Here is a 26,803-nt window from a genome sequence, read left to right on the forward strand (position 1 = left end):
CCGGTCACCTGACCCACAGCTGAGAATACACAGCTAGCCCTGGGCTTCCCAGTGCACACACGCACACACCCACAATGCGCGGACTGCCCAGAAGAAAACACAATGCTCCTTAGAGCCACTGCTGGTAAAGGGGCTGGAAAGCATTGAAGGGAACAGCTCTGCAGCTTTCCTCTCCTTTTATACCTTCGTGTTGGCTCTTTAGGATTCATTTATTTCCTTTTGAACACAGATGTACGGGAGGATGTTCTTTTAAGCCCGCTTTGATGGCTGGCGTCCTTGCTCGCATTGTACACCCCCTTGGACACGCTTTGAAGGGAAGAGGTAAAGGAAGAAAAACTACCTAGGAATACTACTCTCCAACCATCTCCCCCCCCCCCCGCATCTGCCTTTTAAAATCTGCTGAAGGACGCCTCCAAAAATGGAAGCCCCTTTAAACTGGTTTCCAGAAAACGCTCACCTACGCGTGTTACGGTAATGAGACTATTATCCACGGCTGTCCAACACCAGCAAGGCTGATGCCAAGACCATCCCTCCCTGATATGATTATTTCGCATAGCTTAGAAGCAACGTCGAGACGACGCCAAGTTGGCCCTGAAAAGACACGTGGAGGGAAAGGCTGCGCCAGGCAAGCGCATTCAAGGTGGGGAGGGGGTATTTCTCCCCCCCCCGTCAGAAACTGGAAGCCCCAGCAAGAGAAACAGGACGCGGCGGTGGCGGCGACGCCACGCTTCGAGACATCCTGTGGCAGGGAATTCCCCGGGGAGCAGGCGCGCCGGCAGTCCCCTCGGGGACGCCTCTCCAGGGCCGGCGCGGGTGGGCGAGCGAGCGGGCGGGCAGGAGGGCGGGTGCGCGCCGGGCACGGAGAGGGCGGCCTCCCTCACCGCCCCCGCGCAGAAAGTGCCCCCGAGGGGCTGCTCCGCGACAAGCCCCGGCCCCGCCGGCGCCCGACCCCAACCAGGGCGCCCCAAGCCGCGGAGCTCTCCAAAAGCGGCGGCGGCGGCGGCGGCCGCGCGTCCCTGGCCGCCGGCTTTCCCCTCCGCTGGGAAGGCGGCCAGCTTCCCCGGCTGCTTTCCAACCCGCCCACGCCGGGCTCGGGAAAGCGAGCGCCTCTGAGCACGCACAGAGGTCCCCTCCGGGTGACGTCACCCTCCCCTCCCCCTCCGCTCCCCGCCCGTCTCGGGGAAGCCGCTCCCGGCCCGCCGGACTTGGCCGGTGCCGCGAGCGCCGAGCATCCTCGCCGCGGCGGGGCATTCCCGGGCGGGCGGGCGCGCGCGGGCGGCGGCCCTCACTCACCGAGGCTGGGGGGCCGGGCGGCCCAGCGGGGGCTCCTCCGCTCCTCCATGGCCGGCACAGCGGCGCGGGGACGCCGGCGCAACTTTCCCGGGCGCGCACCGGGCGGAGCAGCAGGGCGCGCGGCAGCCCCTGGCCTCGGCTGCCTTGCCCGCCGCCTCGCTCGCTGGCTGGCTGGCTGGCTGGCTGGCTCGCTCGCGGCCCTGCCCCACTTCCTGCTTCTGGCGCTTCTCTTCCCCCGCCCGCCCGCCGCGGGGCCCGGCCCGAGCCAGCCCAGCTGCTCCTGTTCCACCAGGAGCCGCCGCCGCCGCCGCCGCCGCCGAGTGACTCACCGGCTCCAACCGGGCCGCGGACGCCTCCCCGCCTCCCGCCCCGGGAAAAGCCGGGCACATGCGGGGGGGCGCCGGGCGAGCCCCCAGCGGGGGGGTGAGCCCTGGGCAGGCAGCCCCGGACGCGCAGCGGGGTCCCCTTCGCCAGGGCCCATGCGCACAGAGGGGGCGCCCGGCCGGGCAGACTGGCAGACGCCGGCCCGCCCTTGGCAGAAGCGCTCGGACGGAGCCCTCTGCACCCGCTCAGGAGAGCTCTCGCCTCCTTCCCGAGGCAGCTTCAGCCGGGCACGCCGGGCGATGGTTGGCCTGGCTCCAGCTACGCCCGCCAGCCGCGACGCATCCCCGAAAAAACGGGATTTCCTTAGGTTGGCGCCTGGCGCACGGGCCACAAGGGGCAGCTGGGGCGTCCCTTGGAGACGCGGGTGCCCTTGGCTGCCTCGCCCCCACCTCCTCGGCTGAGGGTTCAAGCGGCAGACCTCGCTGAGCAGCTTCACGGGTGGCTCAAAGCCGCTCTTTGCAGAATCACGATCTGCTCAGCAAGCCACGCCGTGCTAAATCCTAAACCAGGGTTTCTCAACCTTGGCAACTTTTAAGAGGGGGGGCTGGCTGGGGAATTTTGGGAGTGGAAGTCCCCCCCTCTTGAAAGTTGCCAAGGTTGAGAAGCACTGTCCTAAACCCTGGTTTACAACCCACCAACAACTAGGTTGACAGTAAGTGGCCAAACCCCAGAGGGAACACAGCTGAGTGTGCGGGTGAAGCCAGCAAGCGAATTACAACTGTGGGAGGAGAGGCATTTCCTGGACCCCCCTCCCTCCAAGAAGAACGGCTCTGGGCCGAACTCTTGAGCTTGGAAGCTCCCCCAAAGTCGACATCAGAACCCCCTGCGGGGTCTGGATCTTTGGGCAAAATTTGGAATTTTTAACATGGCCTTAGGAAAGCCTTATAAACCGCCCGGAGGGGCCGCTGGAAGCCGTTCGAGGAAATTTCAGCAAAGACGGACTTTCGCCAGGACTCAGATCAGCACAGCAGCAGGGTGTCCACACAGATAAGCAGACCTGGGGGGGGGGGCGGGCAAGGAGAGGGGGCCAACTTTGCATTTTGGCAAACTTTGCTGGATTATTTACTCAGGGCACGGACCTGCCATCTGCTGGAGATACTGAAAACTGCAACGCCTCTCGGGACTTGGAGAAAGATCAAAAGGATTTGTCTGCACACTGGAGGGGTCAGGCCAGCCGCAAAGGTCTCTATCACTTGGAAAAACTCCCCCCCCCCGCCCCAAGGATGGTGGTATTCCCCAGCTCTTGTGGGAAAATGCTCAGGAAAACACACAGGGGGAGATAAAATAAATAAAATACAAAACAAAACAAAACAAAACAAAGCAAATAAACTCAAGATGCCACATGGAAAATCTCCCTGATGTCATGAAAGGGGGCTCCCATCCTGCAGCTCTCCGCCCTTCAAGCCGCACCATGGCTTGTACTCAGCGCCAGTTTTTTCAAACAGTGGGTTGGGATGCCCCTAAAGGGGGTCACCGACACCTTGGGAGTGGGAGGAGGGTCGCATTTAAACAAAAATTGATCCAGCTTACTTGGCGAAATGAGAGCACTGTCAACATTTGCTCTGGATAGCTGCAGTTCTGCAAAGTTTAAGATCTCTGGAGATAAAAACTGAAGTTTAAAATGACATGGTGCACAACCCTGCAGGCACATGTTCATTCACTGTTTTCTTAGCAGTCCCTGCATTGCAACGTTTGCAGCTGCATCGTACGCGGCCGAACTGCAGAGCAAAGAGTTTTGCGGCACCTTAAAATACAAATTTCACATGCTGGGAACTTCCTAAGGCAAAGGCAGGAATGGAAGTGATTGCCCGGATTCCCAGCGGAGCATCTGAGATCTGTTTCAGAAGTCAGCAGCTTCGTTTCAGCCCGGACAGGGCGGTGGGGGAGGCGGGGTGCAAACGTTCAGAGGCAGCAGCGTCCACCCAGCGCAGGCCAGCTGCGGTCCGGCCAGCTGCACTGCAGCCTAACGGGCTGTGCAAAATCAGCTCCGTGGCTGGCTGCGTGGCGTGAACTCAGGAAACGGGGCTAGCCGAGAAACCCGGGTGAAGGTCGCTCTGGGAGAGCCTGTAATGGGAAGGCAGCAACTGAAGGGGGGGAAAGGAAAAAAAACACTCTCTGGAAAAGTGCCTGCTGGAATGCGTTAGCTGGTCTTGAACTTCCGGCAGAACTCTGCAGTTTCTGCTTCAACGGGCCAGCGCAGAAACTCCCCCGGGAACACACCGCCCATCTGTGTCTCCCTCCGAGAACTATGGACGCTTCTAGACAACTATTTGGTTGTGCAACGGCATAGCTTCGTTCACAGAATTTTAAGGGGGGGAGAGATCCAAAGGAGTCTTCCCCTTGCAGATTTCCTGGGCCATCCCGTCCTCTCTTCCAACATTTCTCCACAAAGGGTGGGGGTGGGGGGAAGAAGGCTGTTTCATTGCTAGCCCCTGTGCCCGTATTAAACGGATGCGATCTCCCACACCCGTGTGGTTCAGTGTAAAACAGGCACCGGCTAATACCTTCTATAGGTTTGTTCCCTGAGCTCCATTTCCCAGGGACAAAAATCTCCTGGGATGGCAAGGCAGCCTCTGGGCCCGGATGCAAACCCACTCCCTTGACGGACTCAGAGTGCCCATCTCAAGAGCCTTGCAGCCTTTTCAATTCTTTTATGCCGCAGTTTGGGGGTTGTCATTGGGAATCCGGAGAAACGAAAAGCGCCCTTATCAGCACTTCTCACCAGATACTCAGAAGCGCTTTTATCTCCCTGCCTTCCCCCATCTAAAGCAAGCCAATATCGACTGTGGTAGCTTCACTGAGTTGCAGAGACTTGGTGGCATTAGCGGGGATAAGCCAACCAGCGGCATCAAGAAAGTCTTCTGAAGCAAAACACATTCGCATGTGCACAGAACTGATCTGTTCTTGCCTTCTGGAGGCAGGGATCAAGCCCTCAGTCTGGGAAAGATAGGACCCGAAGTCCGTAAACGGGGAAGGATCTGTTTGGAAAAGCCACGCTATTTCTCTGTGACTTGCATATTCCCTGCGGCAAATGGCAAGGTCTTCCAGATGCCAGTGTCGAGGGAGGCAGGGCTGGGCAAACCATCCTTCATCTTCCTCTCACCTCCTCTGCATGCATTCTGCTCCTCCCTGAATGCTGACGGAGATCCTGACACTAAGGCGCTTTCCTCCCCACCCTTCCCAGCAGATGACGGGCACCCTCCATTAGTGTCGCCTCTCTTAAGCAACTCCAGTCATTAATGCAGAGAAGTTCCCCGCTGGAGCTGCGCTCCCGGCTAGCTAGCAGTAAATCACTCCGGAGTCCCTTTGCAGCCTCTCCAACCCTTGATTCAAGACGGCCATCAAATATTTTGCTTCGGCTCCCAGGGAGAGGGCTCCAGATAGCAGAGGAGACAGGGCATTTGTCCAGCACCCACCCTGGGGTCCTCCAATTGGGCTGGAGCTCCAGGTCCTAGAATTCTTAGCCAGGAGAGAATACTGGCCCTGCCCAACCACACCTCTGGGGAGCACCAGGTTGGAGATGGCTGATCCAGCTGCATCCCGAGTTCCGGAGGAAAGGATGAGAGATCGGGGAGCAATGCAAAACATCCCAGATTCACCTCCAGGGGAGTCTCAACAGTGCACAGTAGACTTCTTGCTTGAGGCCAGTTCTGCTGCCTCAGAGCGAAGGCAATGCAGGCTTTGCGGTACGGTGTATTTGTGCAATTTCAGAAGATGGTATTGCTCTGCGGCTCTGCTCCCCCAGCTCGAAGCATTTCTCTGCTCGCTTGATTAGATGCGCCGAGTGACTGAAGCGGGCTCCGAAGACAGCGGAGACCTTTTAATGAAACGTTCGTGCTGAAAGGGGGCTACCAGGCCCTTCCCGGTTTTCAGATCAAGAGACCAGTTCTTGCTTCCTCCAGTTTTGCCAAGCCTCCCAGAGAAAGCTGGTGTGTGTGTCCGCATGTGTGTCTGTGCGCGCGCGTGTGTGTGTGTAAGAAGAAGATCTGTAGCACCTGAGCCAGGAGAACACCCCAGAGATGGAATCCAGCCAAGCCCAACTCTGGATCACCAAAAGTTCCTCAACCTTTTCTGATCCAGCAGCAAGTCGCTGGTCGCACAAGAAAGAAGCAGGAGGCCGTTGGATACCCCGGGGTTCTGCCCCCTGTTCTAGAAAAACCCTCCCAAGAGCAGCTGCAATGCACGAACAAGAAAGGCCACATGTTTTTAACCACCACAATGAGAAGGCAGGTTGGTGGCCCCCACCACTGCTGGCCCCTTTTAGCCATCTCTTCCCATCCTAGTGCTTCCCCGCTCACACGGGCTGGGCCAAAGCTCCCATCATCCCCAGCCAGCATCACCCCGTGCAAGATTGGGAGTTGTGCTTCAAGTGCCTGGAGGGCATCAAGTTGAAGGAGGAGGATTTAGACAACCAGGCCCTCCTTGGAGTGAAAAGGATGCTTAACTATCACACCATCTTCACATCTTCCTTACAAAAACGCAGAAGGACCAGACATCATACTGTCAGCCACTGAGGAACGGCTCCAGATTAAACCATTCGCATCCCCCGAGGGTGAAAACAGTCCTTCACACTTGCCCCTTTTACTTCTCCCTGGCATCAGAAGCAAGGCACCCCCCCCCCTTCGCCCAGTCTGGATGCTGGCCCACCTCTGCATGGCGTGCCCTGGGCAAGATGTGTTCTCTCACCTTGCGCATCTCCTCGCTGGCGCACAAGCACACACACCAATGTGGATGCGCTCACCCGCACACATCCCCGGGTGTAACAATAAACACAGCACTTACTTGTGGCCGGTGGAGCTGCTCCCTCCACATTCAAAGCTGCCCTGTAATTCAGCGTGGCTCCGTTCCCCGCAGCCGTGCCCTCTGCGGTGCCTGGAGGACGTTGGGCAGTCTCGTCTGCCGCGGGTTTTGCAGCAGATGCCTCTGAAGGCAAAGGTGATGCCTAGAGCAAAAGAAGGGAGAAAGGGGTCAGCGGGCACAATCTGGACCCTGGAGGTCAAGCGCTGCACCTGAGTCCTCCGAAAGGAAAGAGAAGATGATTTTTTCCTGCAGGTGGAAGTGGGAACCGAAAGAAGCCGCTGGCTAACCCAGAAGTTGAGGCTCCTTCCAGCAACTCTCTGACAATGGCCAGAGCCATACATCCCATGAATCCTGCTTGCTTAACCATCGTTCGTTGAACCAGCTGTAGCTGTCCAGGGTGACAAGTCCTGCTAAACCAAAGCTAAGCCAGCCACACGTGAACCAGGCCCAGGAAGGTTCTCAGGGCTGCGCAGACGGCATGGAGAACTTCAACCAGACCACATCTCTAAGCAAAATCTTTGGCAAGACACCATGGTTCTTTGCAACGTGGGGCCTGTTGCATGGCACATGACATGGAATCGGCCTGGAACCCCAGCGTGGACACAGTGGAGAACTGGGAGCATTTGCAGCGCGGGATTAGCAGGCCCATCTAAGAAGTTAAAATGTGTCTGCAGAGACTTTTCACAGCTATGAACAAACTCCTTCTTTCCAATGGGCAGTCCAAGGTGAGACCTCTGTGGAACCCTCCCCAAAGACCCCTTTTCAAATGGAAAAAAGCAAGACTCAGAAAGGAGGCAAAACCCGTGGGCAACCCGTCCTGAGGTGGGATTCTTCTGAGTCATCTAACTTTTGACGGAAGATGCCCAACTCCTCCCAGTTTAGACCTCTGCAGACAGGAGCACCTTGGAACCTCATCACCTATTTGGTGAGAACTCCAAGTCCTGTCCCACATCCCTTCCAGGATCAAAGAGACAAGGTGTTCCAGGCCAGGTGAGCACAACAAACAAAGGTGTGGTGTTCCCAGCTAGTCCTTGCTTCACCTTTCAAAACCACCTTGAGTTTGACACAGGTGTCCTCTCATTCTTTCCAGCAGGAGTTTGGTTGTGTGGGTGGGTATGTACGCACACGTGTGAGTGAATACTGGACTGGGTGGCTAAATTAAATCCTGATCATCGTCACTGTCATCTTAATAAATCTGTAGATTTATATCCTACCTTTCCTTTAGCCAGTGCTTTTCAACCGTGGGAACTTTAAGATGTGTGGACTTCAACTCCCAGAATTCCCCATCCAGCATGCTGGCTGGGGATTCTGGGAGTCGAAGTCCACCCAACTTAAAGTGGCCAAGGTTGGACAACACTGCTCTAGACACTCTTCTTCCTATTGCGACTCGTAACAAGCAGCCTGTGAAAAAGCCACTGGCTGAAGCCATCACAGCTAGGAGTGGACCTGAACATGGTCTTCCCCAAGTTAGCGTCCTGTGGCTTTCAGCTTTCATTTTTCAAAAGGAAAAAACAACCAGCCTTCTCAACCCAAGTTTTTCAGAGAAAGGTTTCACAGCAGAGGGCAAAACTTCACCTTGCTACAGGATTACTGTTCCTCCGGCCCCTTCTGGGTCCTTGTCTCAATTACGCAGATTAAATCATGCAAATTTGTGCACATGGACTTAATTAGCCTGGCTTATCCCAGTCAAAGAATGCCTCTCATTTCTTTGGCTCCAAATCCTACAAAATCTGGCATGGTCATTATTGTTGTGGTTCTTCCACTGGCTTGCACAAGGCCCTGATTTTCATAGTAAACGGGTGTGCCTCCCCAAAGAAACAAACAAACACGATCCTCCTCCCCAGCCTCTCGCCCTGCAAACCCAGGGCCTTTTCCAAAAGGGGATCCAAAAATAACAGGCAGGGCGAGCTTTCCTATATAAGGCAGGACCTGGACGCAAAAGCCGTGAGTTGTGGGGTGAGAAGGGAGGCAGGAGGAGATGAAAGGGGAGCTCCCTGTCTCTCCCCGAGCGTTTTGATTTACGACGGCACAGCCCTTAGGTTGATAAATAGAAAGGATTTTTTTAAATGGCTCATCCAATTTTTTTTAAGGATTAGTCCTCTAAAACCGGAGCAGCTAAACAAGACGAATGGCTTGCACGAACACTGCCGCAAAGCTCTTAGGTTCAATGAGGCACGCATACAAGCAAAAGCATATAAATCTACCATTTGTTTCCTGGAATGGCTTAATTTATGGGGGCCATACGGTAATGCCTCGTGTACGCGGCTAGCACCAACCCCCAGAATGGCACTGCCGACTCCCAGCGAGCGGGACGGCTCCTGGGGTGGCCCCAGAGACAAACAGGGGCTCCGCTGTCGAGGAGAGGAAGAGGCGAAGCGAGGGCCAAGGAGCGCCCCGGGGGTCCACCGCAGGGGCCCTTCCGAGCTGGCTTCGCTCTTGCGCAGCCCTTGGAAGACCACGATGCTGCTCTCCCGCGGGTCCAATTTCTACCTGCCCACCTTCCTTTCCTTGGAAAGCAAGTGGCAAGAAGGCGTTTATTTACATCTCGCCTTCCTTTGTCCAGAAAAGCACACGCGTTCCCAGAGATGTCATTATCCACTCGCTGGTTGGTCCCACTCAGGGGTCTAAACAGCTAACAAAAAATAAAACTTCACTGCAGCAAATGTGCCGGATCTGAGGCTGAAAAGGATCTTAGGGAGGAAGAGTGGGCCATCTGAAATGTTTGGGTTGCCAGGGGCTTCTTCCTTCCCAAATTCATCCACGTTTACAGGTGGCCCAACCTTGTGCACCTTCATGAGCCAACTGCGGAGCCTGGCTTCCAACTGCAGAAGTCACAAAAGATGCCTAACCAGGATTAGCACGCATTAACAGGTGGCAGAAATTCAACGGGCGAAGGATATTGCGGGAACCTAGCCCCTAACAACCTGAAAAACAACCCCCCCCCAAATGGTGGGAGGGAAGAATAGAAAAATATGATGTGCGTGATATGGCCTCATTCCTCTTCTGTTGTTACAAGACCTTCACATCACTGCTTGACCCACTGTGCCCCCCTCCCAATTAATTGTTCCTCCTTTCACATAGTTACCCCCCCCCCGACAAGTAAGGAGAGAGTTCAGGACTATGTCCCCTTTGCTGCTCACTCTAAAGGGAAACACTCAATGCACCATCCTAGGGTTGCTTAATTCAGGAAGCAACCACAGGCCTCCCTGGGGAGGCCAAGTGACATCACAGGCATCATGACCTCATTGTTCAAATGACACAAATTATGTAATCTGCATCAGCTGCAGGCAGGCCTAACGTTGCCTTTTCTAACTCGCTGTCCATCTTCAGGAGAAGAGAAGGTCCTCCTCCTTTCAGCGGACAGCTCTCCTCCAATTTCCAGAAGGGCCGTCACGTTTTGCCCCACTGCCACTATTTGTGACTCCTTGGTAAAGGTTTAATCCAGATACACAGCTGGAAAATCCAGACCTTTATTCTCTTTCTTCCTCTATGCCGAAGGATCTTTGGTCATTGAGGGTCAATAAAGAGGAGGGCGTTGATGGTGGTGGCTCCTGCTGGACGCCTCCAAAAACAATTACTCAACCGATTGAGCAAAACACCTCTTTGGGCCAACGCTGTAAACAGCTTCATGGGACGCCTTCACAAGTGGAGCAGAACAGAATCCAGGTCAACAAGAAGGAAGGCGGGTGCTCCAGTGCCAGGGATCAATCCCCCGCTTAAAAACAGGACAATCGAACTCATCTTCCAGGAAACCCCTGCCTCATCTTTGTCTGAAGGAAGCAAAACAAAGCTAAACGAAAGTCTCTAGTCCTGAAGATTTGGAAGTTGAAAACAGGCTTTCTGGGGAGGGGGGCAATTTCTGGTCAAGCCTCAGACCCTGAGGAGGGCCCCCTCCCCCTCCCCGGGGGGCAGAAGCAGAGAATCAGCGACTTCAGATCTGCAGAACCAACGCCTTCCCTCGGTGTGCGATCCAACTGGTTCTGGGGCAGAATTCACTCATCCCTCCCCATCTTTGCCTCTCTTTCAAATGGCAATAAAAAGCTTTGCCCGCTGGAGAGGTGTTGGGAGGTCATTTAAGGTAAACTTTGGGAGAGATGGAGCTGGTAAGAAATGAGTCATTTGCCATTTATTCCTTGAGTTGAGTGGGAAGGAAGGAATAGACCTCCAGATGGTTCACTGCCCGTTTCCTTACGGCCTATGCAACTGGAACGCAAATTCCCAACCTTTGCAGGAAGGCAAGTCCGAGATCTTTTCTGGGGGTGGGTGGGGGGGTTACAAAGGTATCGCAGGGCCAAGAGAGCAAGCTTCATACCGGAGAGGTGAACTGTGCTCCAACACGCGCCAGCCTGCAAATCTTGTAATTAGAATGTTCACAGCCGTGAGGCTACAAACTCCCGGGTTCAAAGTGGGTGGCTTGTTTTCTTTTAAACATCTCTTTTTTAAAAAAATGAAATAAAAGCAAGGGAAGGAACGGAGGGCCTTGAGCACCGTATGGTTTGAAGAGTTCCTACAAGGGGCTGAATTTCTGTTGGAAACTCACCCACGAAGACTCCCAGGCTATGGTCGCTCATCCCAGGCTTGTTCTGCCCACCCTGGTTTGCAGAATAGGGCACGGGGGGTTCATCCGCTGGGCTGAGCTACATACTGGCTTACAGAACCACACGTGGCTGAGTTCACCACCACACACTCATCCCACATCATGGCTTCGGGCAACGGGAGAAGCATTCATGACTGGAGATTGGTAGAGCAAGCAGGTTCTTTGAGAAAATCTCTACATTTCCATGCGCTGAAGCAATGTCCCTCCAAACACTATTCTCTTCATGCCACAGAATCACAGAATGGAGGGTACCTTGAAGATCTTCTAGTCTACCTCTATGCCCAGCACAGGGATCCACCACTTCAGTATCCTGGTCAGATGGCCATCCAGACAACGTTCAAACACCTCCAGCAAAGGACAGTCCACCATTCCCGCCCCCCCAAAAAACTCTTCCACAGGTTTCACCATTAGAGAATTTTTCTTGATGTCCAACTGGACTTAGGGTGCCTGCCCGATAGACTTTCTGGACCAGGTTAGCTAAGAGGGGAAAGATGGCTCTTTTCCCCAATTGTTCTCTTGGCGGTGATTTGATCTCCGCTACCGTTGATTCTGGCCAACCTAGGATTATTTAATTCCAAAGACACAATCCGTACATGGTGCTAAGCCATAACTTGGCTTGCTTTTAGCTTAGTGAGGTGTTTCTCAACCTTAGCAGCTTGAAGATGGGTGGACTTCAACTCCCAGAATTCCTCAGCCAGCATAGCTGGCTGGGGAATTCTGGGAGTTGAAGTCCACTCATCTTAAAGCTGCCACTGTTGAGAAACACTGGCTTGGCGTGATAAGTGAACTGAAGCCCAACAATTACAAGAGATCCTGGTTTAGTGCCAGGTGTAAATCCAGCCCAACTCTGCCTCCTATCTTGTAACCCTAGCAGGGCAAAGCGATGAGGCTGATCTGCTTGGAAAATTTGGCAGTGTAGAGGAGATGTGATGTATCGGTGGTGGGTAGTGTGGTCCTTTCGCACACCCCACACTGCCTGACTGTGGCTTGTCTTTCCTCAACCAGAGAAGGCTCATATCTGCATCTACCACTTGGACAACACCATCCGGGGTCCTCTGCTTTTTAAGAGACATAGCTTAGTGTCCCACATCCCCCCCCCCAAAAAAAACTTGCACATCTCCTGCTGGAAACCCATCTCAGTTTTCACTTCAGGCAAGAATCCATTCCGGCTTTTAATTTATGCCCTCCTTTCGGAAGGCAGCCAATCTGTTGGCTAAGATCTGGGAAGAGCAACGGCGCTTCTCTCTTCCGCCTCCAGACAGAATGCTGGAAAACACAGGAGTGGATTTAAAAAAAAAGAAAGAAAACCTTTTTTTTTTTTTTTTGCACCACAAGTAATCAAACCAGTTTTAGCAAGCCCCAGGCTGAGGATTTCAGAAAGGGAAGAAAAAAAAAACTGCTTCTGAATACAGCCCGTTCTGCCTCCATCAGACCATGCAAATACAGCTGTGTGGTCTCAAGCCCTGCTAACTAGGGAAGCTGCATTAGATGCAGTACAGACGTGATAATGGCTCATGTTTAGGAGACGTCATGTTTTCAGACTGAACACAGGAAAGGCCCTCAGTACCCTGCGGAGGGCAATGCCGGAGGGGGAGGGGGAGGGGGAGGAGGAAGAAAGAAAGCACAGCTGCCCACCGACTGCTACTCCTGGTTATCACTGCAAGCAGGCCCTCTTGGATGGCAGAATGACCAGCAATGCCACGGAATATTCAAAAGCACTCGAATTGCTCAAGGGGAAGGCAGAAGGAACATCTCAACAAAGGAAGAGTTGTTGGCCATTAAAGCAGCTTCTATGGATAACTGGATTATGGCGATGTTGGGGGCAGGCAGGCACCTTCGGAAGACCTGAAGGGCTGGGTTGGGGACAGATCATCCTGGAGAAGGTCTATCCATGTGGCCGCGAAGAGTCAACGCTGACTTCGTGGCCCCTCCTCCTCCTCAACAGCCACATCGTCATCCATGGGATAATTAGGCAGGCTTACTGACAGAAGGCGCTGCGTTCTAATAAGTGGAAAGAGGCCCAAGAAGCAAAGGACGGGAAGTCAACCCCAAATCGGGACGATGGTAAAAACCAGAGGAACTGAAAACCAAACAGCTGAGAAAACAGCAGAGCACAGAGGTGTTTCGAGAGCGTGTCGAAGTTCCTAACTCATTTCCCCAAGGCAAACTGTTCAGATGGTTGCATGTCATGTCCTCTGGCCTCTCAAGGAGCCTCTCAGGATCCCCTCAGCTCAGCGTTGTCTTTTTTCTGGCAAGCAAGCACATTTCCCAACAAAACACCAAGATCCAGGTACATCTCGCTGCACATGGAGCAATCCTCAGAAATCAGGAGGACACTAGAACCTCATATGTGCGTTTGTGGCGTGCCACCATCCCCTTCCTTTATTTATTTTAATTAAAAGCATGTTTTAAAAACGATCATCCAGGTACTGGAAAGGATGTGGAAGCAATGCTGTCTCTGCTCCGGGAAGCAAGTAGAGCGTCATTGCTGGAGGATGGGAGGAAATTAGGGCACACCACGTGTCTGAGCAAAAACTTGGAATGAGTTCCCTGCAAGGCTTTTGCAACCAATTTGGGTAGGCGATGCTGCTAAATGTTCTTGAGGTACAGATAAGCCTTCCCCAACCTGGTGTCCTCCAGATGGGTTGGACTTCCACTCCCATCTCTCTACCCAGCATGGACCATGCAAGCCAAGGACAGTAAGAATCACAAAATGAGAGGGTTGGAGGGGACCTTGGAGATCTTCTAGTCCAACCCCCTGACCAAGGCAGGAGTCCTCATACCACCTCGGACAAATGGTTGTCCACTCGTTTCTTGAAAAGCTCCAGCGATGGAGCACCCACAACTCCAGGAGGCAAGCTGTTCCACTTCTTAATAATTCTCATTGTCAGGAAAATCCTCCTTATTTCCAGGTTGGATCTCCCTCTGACAAGCTTCCACCCATTTCTTCTTGTCCTACCTTCAGGTGCTCTGGAGAATAAATCGACGCCCTCTTCCCTGGGGCAGCCCTTCAAGTATTGGAAGATTGCTAAAAGGGCTCCCCTCAGTCTTCAACCCACCTGGAGAGGACCAAGTCAGGGAAGGTTGGTCTAGACAACCCCTTCCTGCAAGAAGGAAGATTTATCTCAGCTCCATGATGCTGTGAAGGCAGACATGTCAGAGCTTGATCAAACACTCAACCTGCCCTGCTCCCTGGATGGCTTTCTTTGGTAGCGTCCAGACTGGCACTTTCTCACCTCACCATTGCAGCTAGGCATGAACTCTGCCACACAGCTTCTATCCTTTGCTCCCCCAATGATGCGAAGCCATGGATTCTCCAGCAGAAGGGTGAAGGCCTTCAAAGGTGCCAGGCTGCCAGGGAATGACAGACAGCAGGAACTCACAAGGAAGAATCTCCCCTCCAAGTCAATGGGACCCATCCTCCCCCTTTGGAGAACACAAAGGCAATATTTGGGGCAGGAAAAAGAACCAAATGCCTCTTTTCTTTCTTGTTTTCTCTCTCTTCCTCCTCCATTCCCTCCTCCTCTTCTTGCTATCTGTCAGAAAATCATCCCCACTGCACAGATAAGAAATAAATGATGCCAAGGAGCCATCTGTTTGCAAATGCAAACTATCTGCTCAATTAAGAGAAATCTGTCCAGCCAGATAACGCATCTCTCATCCCCTCCTGGAAGCCAAGGGCTTCCAACCATGTCCTCTAAATCTCATCACCAATCAAAGCCCATCGGAGTGATGAGGGTGCTAACGTGTTACCTTGCACCCCGCCTCCCCGGCACTTCAGGAAAGGAGCGTGCCCATCTCTGGACTCACACGTGAAAAGGAGGGTGGCAATTACGAGCACCGATTCTTTCCAGCACCCAAGTCCAGCTGAGGCTTGCTGTCCCCGGTGAAGGGAAGGAGAGACCCCTGAGGTTGCTCTGATCCTTGCAATCTTGCCCCACGGCAGTTCCCTCTTCTTCCCACCCAGGCGCTGGAACCCAGAATGATTATCCATATCTAAGAATGCTAGGATTGATTGCTGCAGATTCAGCAGGCAGAGGTCACCATCAGCAGATGGTATATATATTCCCTCACTAGTCTACGCGTCAAAACAACCAAAGGATTATTTTAGTGAGCAAGTTTGGCGGTGTTGCTATGATCCCCGCGAGACTGAGTTGCCAGCCACACTGGTCATGATCCAGGCAGCACGTTACTTGAGAGCCGGCCAACCTACTGACCCTCCTGATCCCTGCTTTCAGGAAATATGTCAGCCTCCTTCTGGAGAATTGGAGAGATGATGACTTACTTGAATTCTCAAAGGGAAGGGGAAGGATGAAGGGAGAAAGGCACATCCACGTGGAGGAGCTTTTAATCAACAGAAGGACAGCCGGGTAACTGGAAGGAGAACCAGGGACACGTCTCTAGAAAAACGATCTGCAGATTAAGAAAGGCTGCCTCAAAATGATCCCAGGTGGGAGGGGCAGGCTCCCCCCCAAAAAGCAGAGAGAGAGACCATCAAATGTCAATGATTGTAACTTGAGAATAAAGGACCAGCTGCTTGGTGTGAGAAGGGGAGCAAACATAAACCCACAGAATCACAGAGTTGGAAGGGAACTCAGAGGTATCAAATCCACCCCCTTGCTAAAGATAGACTCAGAAGATGGGAAGGGACTATTGGGGTCTTCAATGCCCTGCCCAGGGCAGGAATTCTCAGACCATTCTAGACAAAGGGCATCCAGCTTGCCTGAAATGTCCAGCGATGGAGCCTCCATGCTTCCAGGAGGCAGTCCATTCCACACCTTCCTCGCTCTCACAGTCAGGAAATTCCTTCTGATTTCAAATTTGATTCTCTCTCTCTCTCTCATACTTCCTCCCATGGGTTCTTGTCCTATCCACAGGCACTAGGGAGAATAAATCCACACCCTCTTCCCTGCAACAGGGAATTCAACTGAGTGAGAGTGGACAGAAGAACATTGCAGGCCACTATTTTTGCTATGGCCCCGATGGAGTCAACCGCCTTGAGATGACAACAGGCTGTGATGGGCTTCAGAAGGAGGTAGACCACTTCACGGCCTACCTGGGGCTACTGCTCAGAATGGCTACAGTTTGCCACCATAGCCAGAGGTTGCTGGAGAACACCAAGAAAAGGATGCTCAGGAGCTCATGCCCCTCTCCTGAAGCTTCTTGGAAGCACTGGCCCCCCAGCGTGGCTCCAAAAATGCTAAGTTGGCTTATGAGAATTTCAGTGCCGCCCTTGTTACATTTGTATGACTTGTTACGGACCTACGCGAGAATTAAGCAGCTGAGTTTTCCCACTATAGCCAGCTTTACATACCAAATTCAGCCATCCATACTTTTTCCTCTCCCCCCACTTTCCTTTCTGAAGCACATGCATGGCCTTGCCTTTCTCTAAAGCATAAGCAACTCAACGTTGTGGTTTGCACATCACCCAAGGCCATGATGTCACTTGTTGGATTCCAGATCAGAATTTTATGGAAACCCACCATTCTGGTCTGTAGGATTTCAAGAGTAGCCTAGGCCTGTCCAACTGGGACTTATTCAGCAAATGCACTAAAGCAAACCATGACTTAGTGCGAGGTGCCAACCCATTCAAATATAGCACAACCAGGAGAAGGCGCATTACTTCTGTTGGGCAGAAGGGAAAAGCCACTTGCTCTGAGCTGCAAGGAATGTTAAAGGCACAAAGAGCAGGAGTAGCTGTCAGCCTTTCAAGGTAGGCCAGGTCAGAAACAGACATCACAAGAATATTGGAACTCCATAATTGAAGAGTAACTCATGTAGTCCTCGCTGAACAACCACAGTAGGGACCAGAAAATTGGTTGTTCGGTTAGACAGTCATTAAGAGAGTCATCATGTGACTGGACCCAATTTTATGACCGTTTTTACGATGGTCATTAAGTGAGTCCAGCTTCCCCAATGGACTTTTTTGCCAGAATTTGCTTAACAACCACATGATTTGCTTAATGAACATCGTAAAAAAGGTTGCCAATCATGATCACATGACTGTGGGAGAGTTGCGACGGTTGTAAGTATGAGTACAGGTTGTAGAGCACTTTTTCCAAGGTCATTGTAATTTTGAACAGTCATTAAAATGAATGGTTGTTAAGTGAGGACTACCTGTAATAGAATCTTGAAAGCCTGAGAGAATTTTTCTCTGCCTCCTCTTGGGTGCAAGAGGATCAAGGCGGGGTGATCTTGAGTTTGTGTCTCACCCCCTCCTCTTTCTCAGGGCTGAGCTGATGGTTACATAACTGCTGTCACATTCCTTCAAGGTTATCTCCATACTCCTCTACATTGAGACACCAGCCTATGGCCGTGTTTTCATGCAACTGAACAGGTTGGGTCAATTCCTCCAAATCATGTGGCTTGCCCTCAGCAGGCTGATCCTTCTTACCTTGCTGGTTTGAGCATGAATCAGATCTTCTCGGCCTCTGGGTGAGCATAACCCAAGAAGAGTTATGTTCGCCCGAGATGCACCACTTGGGGCTTCCAAGAGACCTCTACGCAGCTCCCTTCCTCAAGCCTTCCTCTCCTAGGGCAGCTCTGTGAATTCCCTTCCAGGGTGTGCCACGGGGGAGCTGTGGGAGAGAGGAACACGACTCATCTTGCCTCGAGAGGCCAGGAGAAAAAGCAAGCCGCCCACGCACCGCGGTGCCTTTCAACTGATTCCAGGCCATGGGATCCTCCACGCTGCCAGATCTCCCAGCCTGGGCCAACCAGAGGTGTTCTCAGGAGAGGTGGCAAATCCTTGCCAAGAAGATGAATCTGCCTAGAAAGGATTAAATCCTGCCAGGGCTCCAGAACAGCATTCAAACGGACCTAAACCACAACCAAGGGCAGAGCTCCCAGAACGGGAACCGCGAGGATGCTTGGGGGCATCTACAAACCAGTTCTGCCCTGCCCTGGTGCTCCCAACCATCTTGACTCTTACGAAAGGCTCCTGGAAAGAGATGTTCAGGGCAAAGCAGGGAGCTGATTCTTTAGAAGGGGGAGACTCTTCTCTCCAGCAGTGGTTCCTGCAAGCAAGACCCATCGCTTCATTCAGCACAAGGGGCTGGGCTATTCCCGGGCCGGGCCCAATTTGGCCCGCGGTAAATCTGTGTTTTCTTTTTAGCCATCCCTGCACCCTGCCTTTTCTCCTGAGACCTCAGTGCAGGTTACCAGGGGGCTCCCCCTCCTTGGTCCCCCCAACCGTCCACCTGCGAGGTCGGCTGTCCAAAGGGCCACCTCTTCTCAGACGGCAGAGGGAAACATCTGAACACTTTCTGGCTTTACAGAAGCAAACTCTTACCAAGGAGAAGCCAGCCGTTATCAGAAAAGATTCTAGCCTGGATGATGAGACGGAAAGTGCATCTTGAGTGATCGTTCCTCGCCCCAAATGGTTGTCTTTTTTAGCACCTCTGGATTACCAAATTCCCGTTACGCTACGCTGCAGAGACAGCCTGGGATGAGCAACGGGTGCAAACGGGCAAGGGGGCACTCTCTGCATAGGTCATCCGACTGCAACTGGCAAGAGCTGAGGAGCAGCGCACCCAAGGGCCACTTTTTAGCCCTTTCTAAACCACAGGCTTTTGTAGTCTTTCTCTGCCACCAGAGCAGAGTCTAAAATGGGCAAGTTGCTATGTTTAGTGCCCCCTGCTGGCCCAAATACTAGCTACAGCCTGACTCAACCCAGATCAACTTGCACGCAAGAAGTATTTTTCTACTTTATCAAAACATGCTTCCATTCAGTAAGTTCTCAGTGCAGTTTAACTGGAGAGATTCAGATTGAGATCAGCAGCAAACAAAACAAATCCGAACCAAACTAGATCAGTGTTGCTCAACCTTGGCAACTTTAAGAGCTGTCGACTTCAACACCCAGAATTCCCCAGCCGTCATCATCATCATCTTTAGATTTATATCCTGCCTTTCTGCTAGGCACGTATTTGACAACCTTGGCCACTTTAAGAGGTATGGACTTCAACTCCCAGAATTCCCCATCCAGCATGCTGGATGGGGAATTCTGGGAGTTGAAGTCCACACCTCTTAAAGTGGCCAAGGCTGAGAAGCAGATTATGATACAAATGCCTGGCAGAGCAGCAACTGCGTTTCTATGGTCTGGCACTCAAGGCATCAGAGATGGTGCCAACGTAACCTCCCTTCAGAGGCTGCCCCCTTGCCAAACACCACCTGCTTTGGGCCCTCACCAGCTGACTGATAGGAGGTTTGATCAGGAAAGGCAAATCCTTCAAATATCTGGATCCCGACTGCTTCCGGATTTAGAACTTGCAATCAGCTCAGAGTTGTGAGGTGGAGGCTTCAGACTGGCGCAACGTGTTAGAAAAGGAGGTTCTGTTCTTTTTTCTGACCTCATGACTTGCTCCAGCTGAAGTTTTCAGATATTCTGCAAGAGCAGATCCATCCATCAAGCTAAATGAACCACTTCTAGAGAAGAATCACAGGGAGGGAGGAAATGAGAGAGACAGAAAAATGAAGGGAAGAGGGAGGGAAGAGAAGAAAGGGGGAGAGAGAGAGAGAGAGAGAGAAGAAGGAAGGAAGGAAGGAAGGAAGGAAGGAAGGAAGGAAGGAAGGAAGGAAGGAAGGAAGGAAGGAAGGAAGGAAGGAAGGAAGGAAGGAAGGAAGGAAGGAAATTAAGTTTCCAATCCAGGAGCAGAACTGTTGCCGCCGGTCATCCACCCGAGGGCTTGCATTCCAAGCCAGCTATGTTTCAAACAAGGGAAACTGCCATTAAACAGCGCATCTTACCCCTCTGCCCTCTTTTCTGACCCTGATGAAATGAGCGTAATGTATTTCACATTGCTGGAAATGTGCTGCACCCTCCCAGAGAGCGAGGGGCAGGAAAAAATCAAGAGCCGTTGCTCATTTGCACCAATGCAAATGCATTTAAAACACTTCCAAATTAATACCTGCCGGTGGGGGTGGAACTGAGGGGGGGGCGAGAGAGAAAGAGAATAGGAACAGCCCAGTAAGCAGCAAGAAGAAACTTGACCAGGAGCGGGCTTTCCTCGCTTCAGTTTTTAAAATAATCCACTTCCTCCCCCACCATCGCTTGCTCTCGAATACGTTCCTCTCCTGAACGAAAAGGGACGTCTTTCTCTGCGCCTGCCTGTGTGCTGGAGAAACAGCACCCAAAATTCTGGGGAGGGCTGCCTTAGAACGGCTGGGGAAAGCAGGGGGCATTTTCTCCCCTCCTGCTCTGCCTCTCACTTGGCAGCTGCCAAGCCCTTATTCAGGCTGGGCCTTCTGGGCACGCCACCTCTCCCCATTCAGTGGACTCACTGGCTTGCTCGGGGCTGGGCACGGCACTGCCCTTCAATGGGACGGCTTGGGGGCTCCCCTGCTGATCTCAGCTGCTGCCGTGTATCTGAGTCACCCCCTGCCGGCACGTGGGGCCCTCGTTCGCAGGGCCTCTAGATTTCGGACGCCCAGCCTGACCAGCTTTGCCTCCTGCTCGTGCAGAAGTATGTGGCAATGCCTTGGGCGGTTTGAAAGGCTCCCCAGGGGCAATTCTAGCTTCTGGGCCTCCCGCTGGGTTGAAACCAAAGGGGCTGCCCGCTCTGGATTCGAGCAAACCGCCGCTGAACCCTTGGCCCTGGTTTTGCACCCGGGAACAGACAGTTGCAGCAACAACGGAGGATACGGGCAAGAATAACACCCTGGCTCCCCGTGAGGTCTGCCCCTCTGGCCTGCCACCCCTGAACCTGTCCCAGGTGATTCCTTTATTCCACAGATGGCCTCGACTTCAGAGGGCATTCCCAACCAGAACCCAACCTCACGAAAACCCCACTAACCAGACAGACAGCCAGAAAGCCCTCGGCTGAAACTGGCTTCCACCAAACTGTTCCAAAAGCCAGTGCAAACAGAGGTGCGGTCACATTTTCAAAGAACCAGGATTTGTTTTCATGCGTGCGATCCGCACCTTCGGCTCCTGTTGCTGTCCCCCGAGATCATTTAGCTCAGTGTTTCTCAACCTGGGCAACTTGAAGATGCCTGGACTTCACCTTCCAGAATTCCCCAGCCAACCTGCTTACCAGATCGCCTGCCTTGTCTAGCCTAAGCTGGGATGCTACTTGGATGGGAGACCACCAGGGGATTCAGGCTTTAAGATACGTTGGGAAACTGCCTCCATGCTGTTGCCAAGCAAACCACACGGAGTTTATGGACTGATCAGGCGTTGAGCTGGACTCAGTGGTGTCTTCTCCCCTTCCCCAACTGCAGAGCAAGTTTATCCACTAGCTGCACTGGCTAAAGATTCAGTGCCCTGTGGCCAAGAGCCAAGAGATTTGAGGAAAATTACACCACCGTGCACATCAGCAGATAAAGGCCAGGATTCTCCCATTTCCTTGCACTTCCTTGAAGCAGCTGATGCACCCATCACATTGCCCTGATCCTCTATGACTCCCCCATTCCAACTTCTTCTCTATTTAAGGTCAGGGGATCTGGTTTCAGCAGATGGAGAGCAAGGTGTGGCTTGGATGAGGACAGCCTCTCCCACCCCACCGAATCCCTCCCTCCCTCTCTCCTCCCTCCTTCTCTCTCTCTCCTTCCTTCCCTCCTTCCCTCCCTCCCCTCCTTTTCTCTCTTCTCCTTCCCTCTTTCTCTCTCCTTCCTTCCTTCCTTCCTTCCTTCCTTCCTTCCTTCCTTCCTTCTTTCCTTCCTTCCCTCCCCTCCCTCCTTTTCTCTTCTCCTTCCTTCCTTCCTTCCTTCCTTCCCTCCCTCCCCCGCTCCCCTCCTTTTCTCTCTTCTCCTTCCTTCCTTCCTTCCTTCCTTCCTTCCTTCCTTCCTTCCTTCCTTCCTTCCTTCCTTCCTTCTTTCCTTCCTTCCCTCCCCCTCCCTCCTTTTCTCTCTTCTCCTTCCTTCCTTCCTTCCTTCCTTCCTTCCTTCCTTCCTTCCTTCCTTCCTTCTTTCCTTCCTTCCTTCCCTCCCCCTCCCTCCTTTTCTCTCTTCTCCTTCCTTCCTTCCTTCCTTCCTTCCTTCCTTCCTTCCTTCCTTCCTTCCTTCCCTCCCCCCCTCCCCTCCTTTTCTCTCTTCTCCTTCCTTCCTTCCTTCCTTCCTTCCTTCCTTCCTTCCTTCCTTCCTTCCTTTTCTCTCTTCTCCTTCCTTCCTTCCTTCCTTCCTTCCCTCCCCCTCCCTCCTTTTCTCTCTTCTCCTTCCTTCCTTCCTTCCTTCCTTCCTTCCTTCCTTCCTTCCTTCCTTCCTTCCTTCCTTCCTTCTCTTCTCTCTTCCTTCCTTCCTTCCTTCCTTCCTTCCTTCCTTCCTTCCTTCCTTCCCTCCCCCTCCCTCCTTTTCTCTCTTCTCCTTCCTTCCTTCCTTCCTTCCTTCCTTCCTTCCTTCCTTCCTTCCTTCCTTCCTTCCTTCCTTCCTTCCTTCCCTCCCCTCCCTCCTTTTCTCTCTTCTCCTTCCTTCCTTCCTTCCTTCCTTCCTTCCTTCCTTCCTTCCTTCCTTCCTTCCTTCCTTCCTTCTTTCCTTCCTTCCTTCCTTCCCTCCCCCTCCCTCCTTTTCTCTCTTCTCCTTCCTTCCTTCCTTCCTTCCTTCCTTCCTTCCTTCCTTCCTTCCTTCCTTCCTTCCTTCCTTCCTTCCTTCCACACAGCAGTTGGAGGGGGAAGGGGAGGAGTGGGCATTGTTTTTCTGCTTTTCACAAGGGGGACCTTGCAGACAGATCGGGGTCAGGGGGGAGAGCAGCAGTAAGTGGCTTATGGCTGTGGGGAAGGTGCAGAAGCCACAGCCTGGGGATTAACAAAGACGTCTTCTGTTCTCCGGCGGGTCATGTGGAAAGGCCCGGCCAGCCCCGTCACTTGGCGAGCAAAACCATAGTTTCTTCCAGAGCAAGGCGGGGAGGGGGTCTCAGGCAAGGGGGCCAGGCAGCATAAAAGCAGGAGGGGGGTCGCGGGGAAAGGGGACGCTGGCCGCCACCAAGCTGGCAAGTTCTGCGTTGCCCACAATTCAGCCAAGGAGAAAAGGACAAAGCTGGAGTCGCCAAAGGGTTTGCAGGGGCCAGTGACCTGTCTCAAGGCCAAGGGAGCTTCGCAAGCCGAAGGGAGGAGGAAGAACAAGGCACGAGATCGGATTCCCCACCTGCTCCTTCCTCACAACTTGGTCTCCGGAAAACATGCTTGCATCACCAGACAAAGGGAAGACGCGGTGGCCCTGAACCCTGCTTCGTGCCACAATGACTGAAGTTGAAGCAAATACCAGTCTGGGGTTCTGCCCCCTTTGCAATAATGCCATGTGGCTTCTCACCTGTTAAAGAGGACCAGCACCTTCCTGGCCCTAGAAATGGTGCTAACCCCGAATCCCAGACTTCAAACACAAGCCCACCAGCTTCCCCAGTGGAAGCTTAGTTTGAGATCCCAGACCCTTTGCCTATGCCCCAAGGTCATGAATGCCCTGCCCATTTCACCGGTGTCCCCATCCACCCCCACGCCCAGACCATGTTTTCTCTGTTTTAACCCTCCCACTGAAGCTGCAGAGAGGAGGGCGGTGATTATGGAATAGACAATTCCCAAAGCTCTCCCCCCCCCCATTCTTCCTCCTCCTCCTCCTCGCTGGGTGATGAAGACGGAACAGCAGATGAAGGGCACGGATCCCTTCCTGCCCAGAACGCAAAACCATGGGGTGTTCCCATGCTTGGAAGGGGAGGGTGGAAAACAGATGCACACCTCTACTCCTTGACAAGCCAGGCTTAAATGAAACCAGATGTAATGGTCTGTGGGAACGACCTTGGGAGACAGGAGGAAGAGCCACAGACTGGACAACAGTGATGTAAAAGGTATCTCAGCCCACAGAAGGAGAAGGGGCATGGGAAGCATTTCAACAGGGACCCTCCCTAGTTTTCCAGAGAGTAAGAGGAAAGGAGGGGGAGAACGAATACTTTCAGTCTTGCAAACTACTGTTCACCTTACAATAAAGACAGAGCTCGTACTCCTGGTTGTGCTTCTTGTCTGGACTACCTCGAAGGGCGGACACCAGGAGGGCATCTCTTGGGAGAGGGAAACAAAGGCAGATTTGGGGGGGGAGCTGTTTTAAGAAGACACTCCTGGCTCAGAGTTGGCCACCTTCCAAGGGAGTCTTCAATTCCCTGGACTTCCCACCTTCCCTCCCAGAGACCTGGTCCCACCATGGATTTTTTAAATATCTATTTTGGGGTGGCGTTGGAAGGAGAAATGTTTCCAGTTGCTGAGGAAGCAGAGGTGGTATTCAGACAATGTGATTAACAACGTTAATGAATTCATCCATGTTCTGGCTTTGCACCACACAGTCAACTAGCAACCGCTCCCCAACCCAAGCTTAACCACCAAAGAATGCAGGTGTGAGTCTTGTAAGGTGAGTCTTGCAGGGGAGCCAGCTGGGGAATTCTGGGAGTTGAAGTCCACCCATCTTCAAGTGGCTGAGGTTGAGAAACGTTGAGCTCATCCATTTTAAGAGAAGTTAAACAGAAAGAGGTTCTCAAACTTTGCAGTAGTGAGACCACCTCTGTAAATAAAATGAACGATCTCCCTGGGGGCGGGGGGAGAATGGGCAAGACATAAATCTACCCCTTTTTATCATTTCATCTACGCATCACAGGGCCTCTCAAACTCTGCAGCATCTCAGCGGCTAACAGGGGCTCAGGCAGGCCCAGCGAGAAGCAACGTGCGTGTGTTTTGATGGCGCTTCGCCATCTCTGACCCCCTCCAAAGGTGTCCTGACCCACAGTTTGAGAACCTCTGGGGTCAGGAGTTTCAAACATCGGAAGAGCCATGAAGCCAAGGACCTCTGGGTCACGCTGTGGCAAATTCATGATGTTGAGGCTGTAATTGCACCGGGAAAGCAACAACCTGGCACCCTGCACCACTGATACAACAAAAGGCCAAATGAAAGAATTCAGCAGGGAGGAATCTAACTGCAACAGCATACCCGAGTGATCTCATCTGGGCTTGGAAGCTAAGCTGGGTCAGGTCAGGTTAGAACCTGGATGGGAGATGCTCCCAGAATCCCAGGGCTTGTGGGCATTTATTTATTATACTATAGTTAGTCAGCCAATTTATATGGCTGCCCATCTCCTGGAAGAAGGCAATGGCACGCCAATTCCAAAATCTTCCCAAGGAAACCAGAAATTAAGTTTGACTCTGAGCGTCTACCTTTAGGATAAATCGCTGAGCCTTGAACACCACACGTGAAAGGTGCGCGCTCGGCCAGTGGACTACTGCGTGGCAGCCATCGCTATGCATGAGCAGCAGCTGCTGTGGCACCCCAAGGGACCCAGGCGGGCTCTCTGGCATCGTGCGCTGCAGCCAGGGAGCCGGCGAGGGGGATCGTGACCGCCGGAGAAAGTGCACCTCCTGCAAATTGGGCTGAAGGGAAATTCGTCAGTGCGCGGGTCTGCATGACAACAGTCTCCTCAGCACCTGATAAGAGCAGCCCCCCCCCCGTAGCTGGGGGAGCTGCCCTGCCAAGTCAGAGTGGATTAAATTAATACTGATTAATTGGGGGTCCTGAAGAACAGAACGGCAAAGTGGGAGATCCACAGGAGACTTCCTGGGTCAGGCAACGGGATCCTACAGGCTCTGCCAGATCCCCAGGAACCCCCCTTCCCCCCCCGCAGGTCTCCGCTGGCCTGCTCAAACCGCGACATGCAGACCACAGTGGCAGAGTTCACCCAACGCGCTGCCCGAAAGCAAACCGACCGTTTTACAGTTTAGCTAGTGGCGTAAGTCCCATCATTGTGGTACGTAAACTACGCTTTATGGCTTATTGAGTGGGAGAGCCCAGCCAACTGTGGTTGATGCAATAAATCACGCGGGGACAAACCATGGCTTGGCTGATGTGTGGAAAGGTCTATTTCCCAGATGTCGGCGATGGCTGCCAGACATGTGCAGGGGTTTCCTTAAATGATGTCTCTTTTTCACACAGGGAGATACCGCATAAGCTGCTCAATAAGGTTTCGCGTTCTGTCCATGGTTTAGTACTACAGGGAGACCTCGTGACAGCGCTGAAAAAGTAACTTTATGACCAGTCCTTGCGCTGACGACCATTGCAGCATCCTGTGGTCACATGATTGCCATTTGCGTGCTTCACAGCCGGATTCCAACAAGCGGTCAATGGAGAAGCCGGCAGTAACGTCGCAAGTCATGATCATGTGATGTCTCGCTTAATGACCACAGTGGAAGTGAGATCCTAAGTCTGTCATGGTCACATAGTGTCTCACTTAATGACTGTGTCGCTTAGCAACAAAGCTGCTGGTCCCAACTGTGGTCGCTAAGTGAGGACTACCTGTATGGGTGAACACAGTGGATGACATAAATAGGGCAAGGGACACGGCTGCTCTTGTCACATTTTCCCAAATGGCTTTCAGATGCTAGCTGGGGAATTCTGGGAGTTGAAGTCTGCACATCTTCAAGCTGCCAAGGTTGAGAAACCCTGATCTAGAACACAATGTTCTGGTAGGTGAGCCCAGCCTCCTCCATGCTTATAGGGTGCAGGGAGGGAAAGGATCTCGTGCCAGGAGGGGGCACCCAGGAGGCCCAAGGTAGGCTTTCCTTTTGGGAAAAGGAGATCAGCCTTGAACAAGCCTTCTTGCCCACATCAGCCCAGCCTGTCCATTCCGCACAGCTGGATTCACCCTGACCGGCGTGGCCCTCAGGCTGGGCGAACGCAACACCACGGCAGCGTCTCATCCCAGGCAGCTCCTAAGCCCTTGAACCACCTGATGGCCCTGATCCCCCAACATGCTGAAATACAATCCATCCA

General features: G+C 52.9%; 1 protein-coding gene across 4 annotated transcripts in view; it reads right to left on the minus strand.

Annotated features, from left to right (window-relative positions):
- GSE1 (Gse1 coiled-coil protein) overlaps positions 1-26,803 on the minus strand; it is a 271,237-nt gene that overhangs the window by 194,852 nt on the left and 49,582 nt on the right. For 3 of the 4 annotated variants that reach the window (XM_088136183.1, XM_088136182.1, XM_088136181.1), the window contains exon 2: positions 6,460-6,619. In XM_088136183.1, coding sequence (XP_087992309.1) covers positions 6,460-6,619 — 160 coding nt within the window. Of the gene's footprint in view, positions 1-1,293; positions 1,492-6,459; positions 6,620-26,803 lie in introns of those variants that run through there. The other variant, XM_088136186.1, reaches the window with a different exon arrangement.

The sequence above is a fragment of the Python bivittatus genome, unplaced genomic scaffold (assembly GCF_059951505.1).
Source record: "Python bivittatus isolate LINGU-HERP-01145 unplaced genomic scaffold, Pbiv_v1 ctg000190_np1212, whole genome shotgun sequence".
Taxonomy (NCBI): Eukaryota; Metazoa; Chordata; class Lepidosauria; order Squamata; family Pythonidae; genus Python; species Python bivittatus.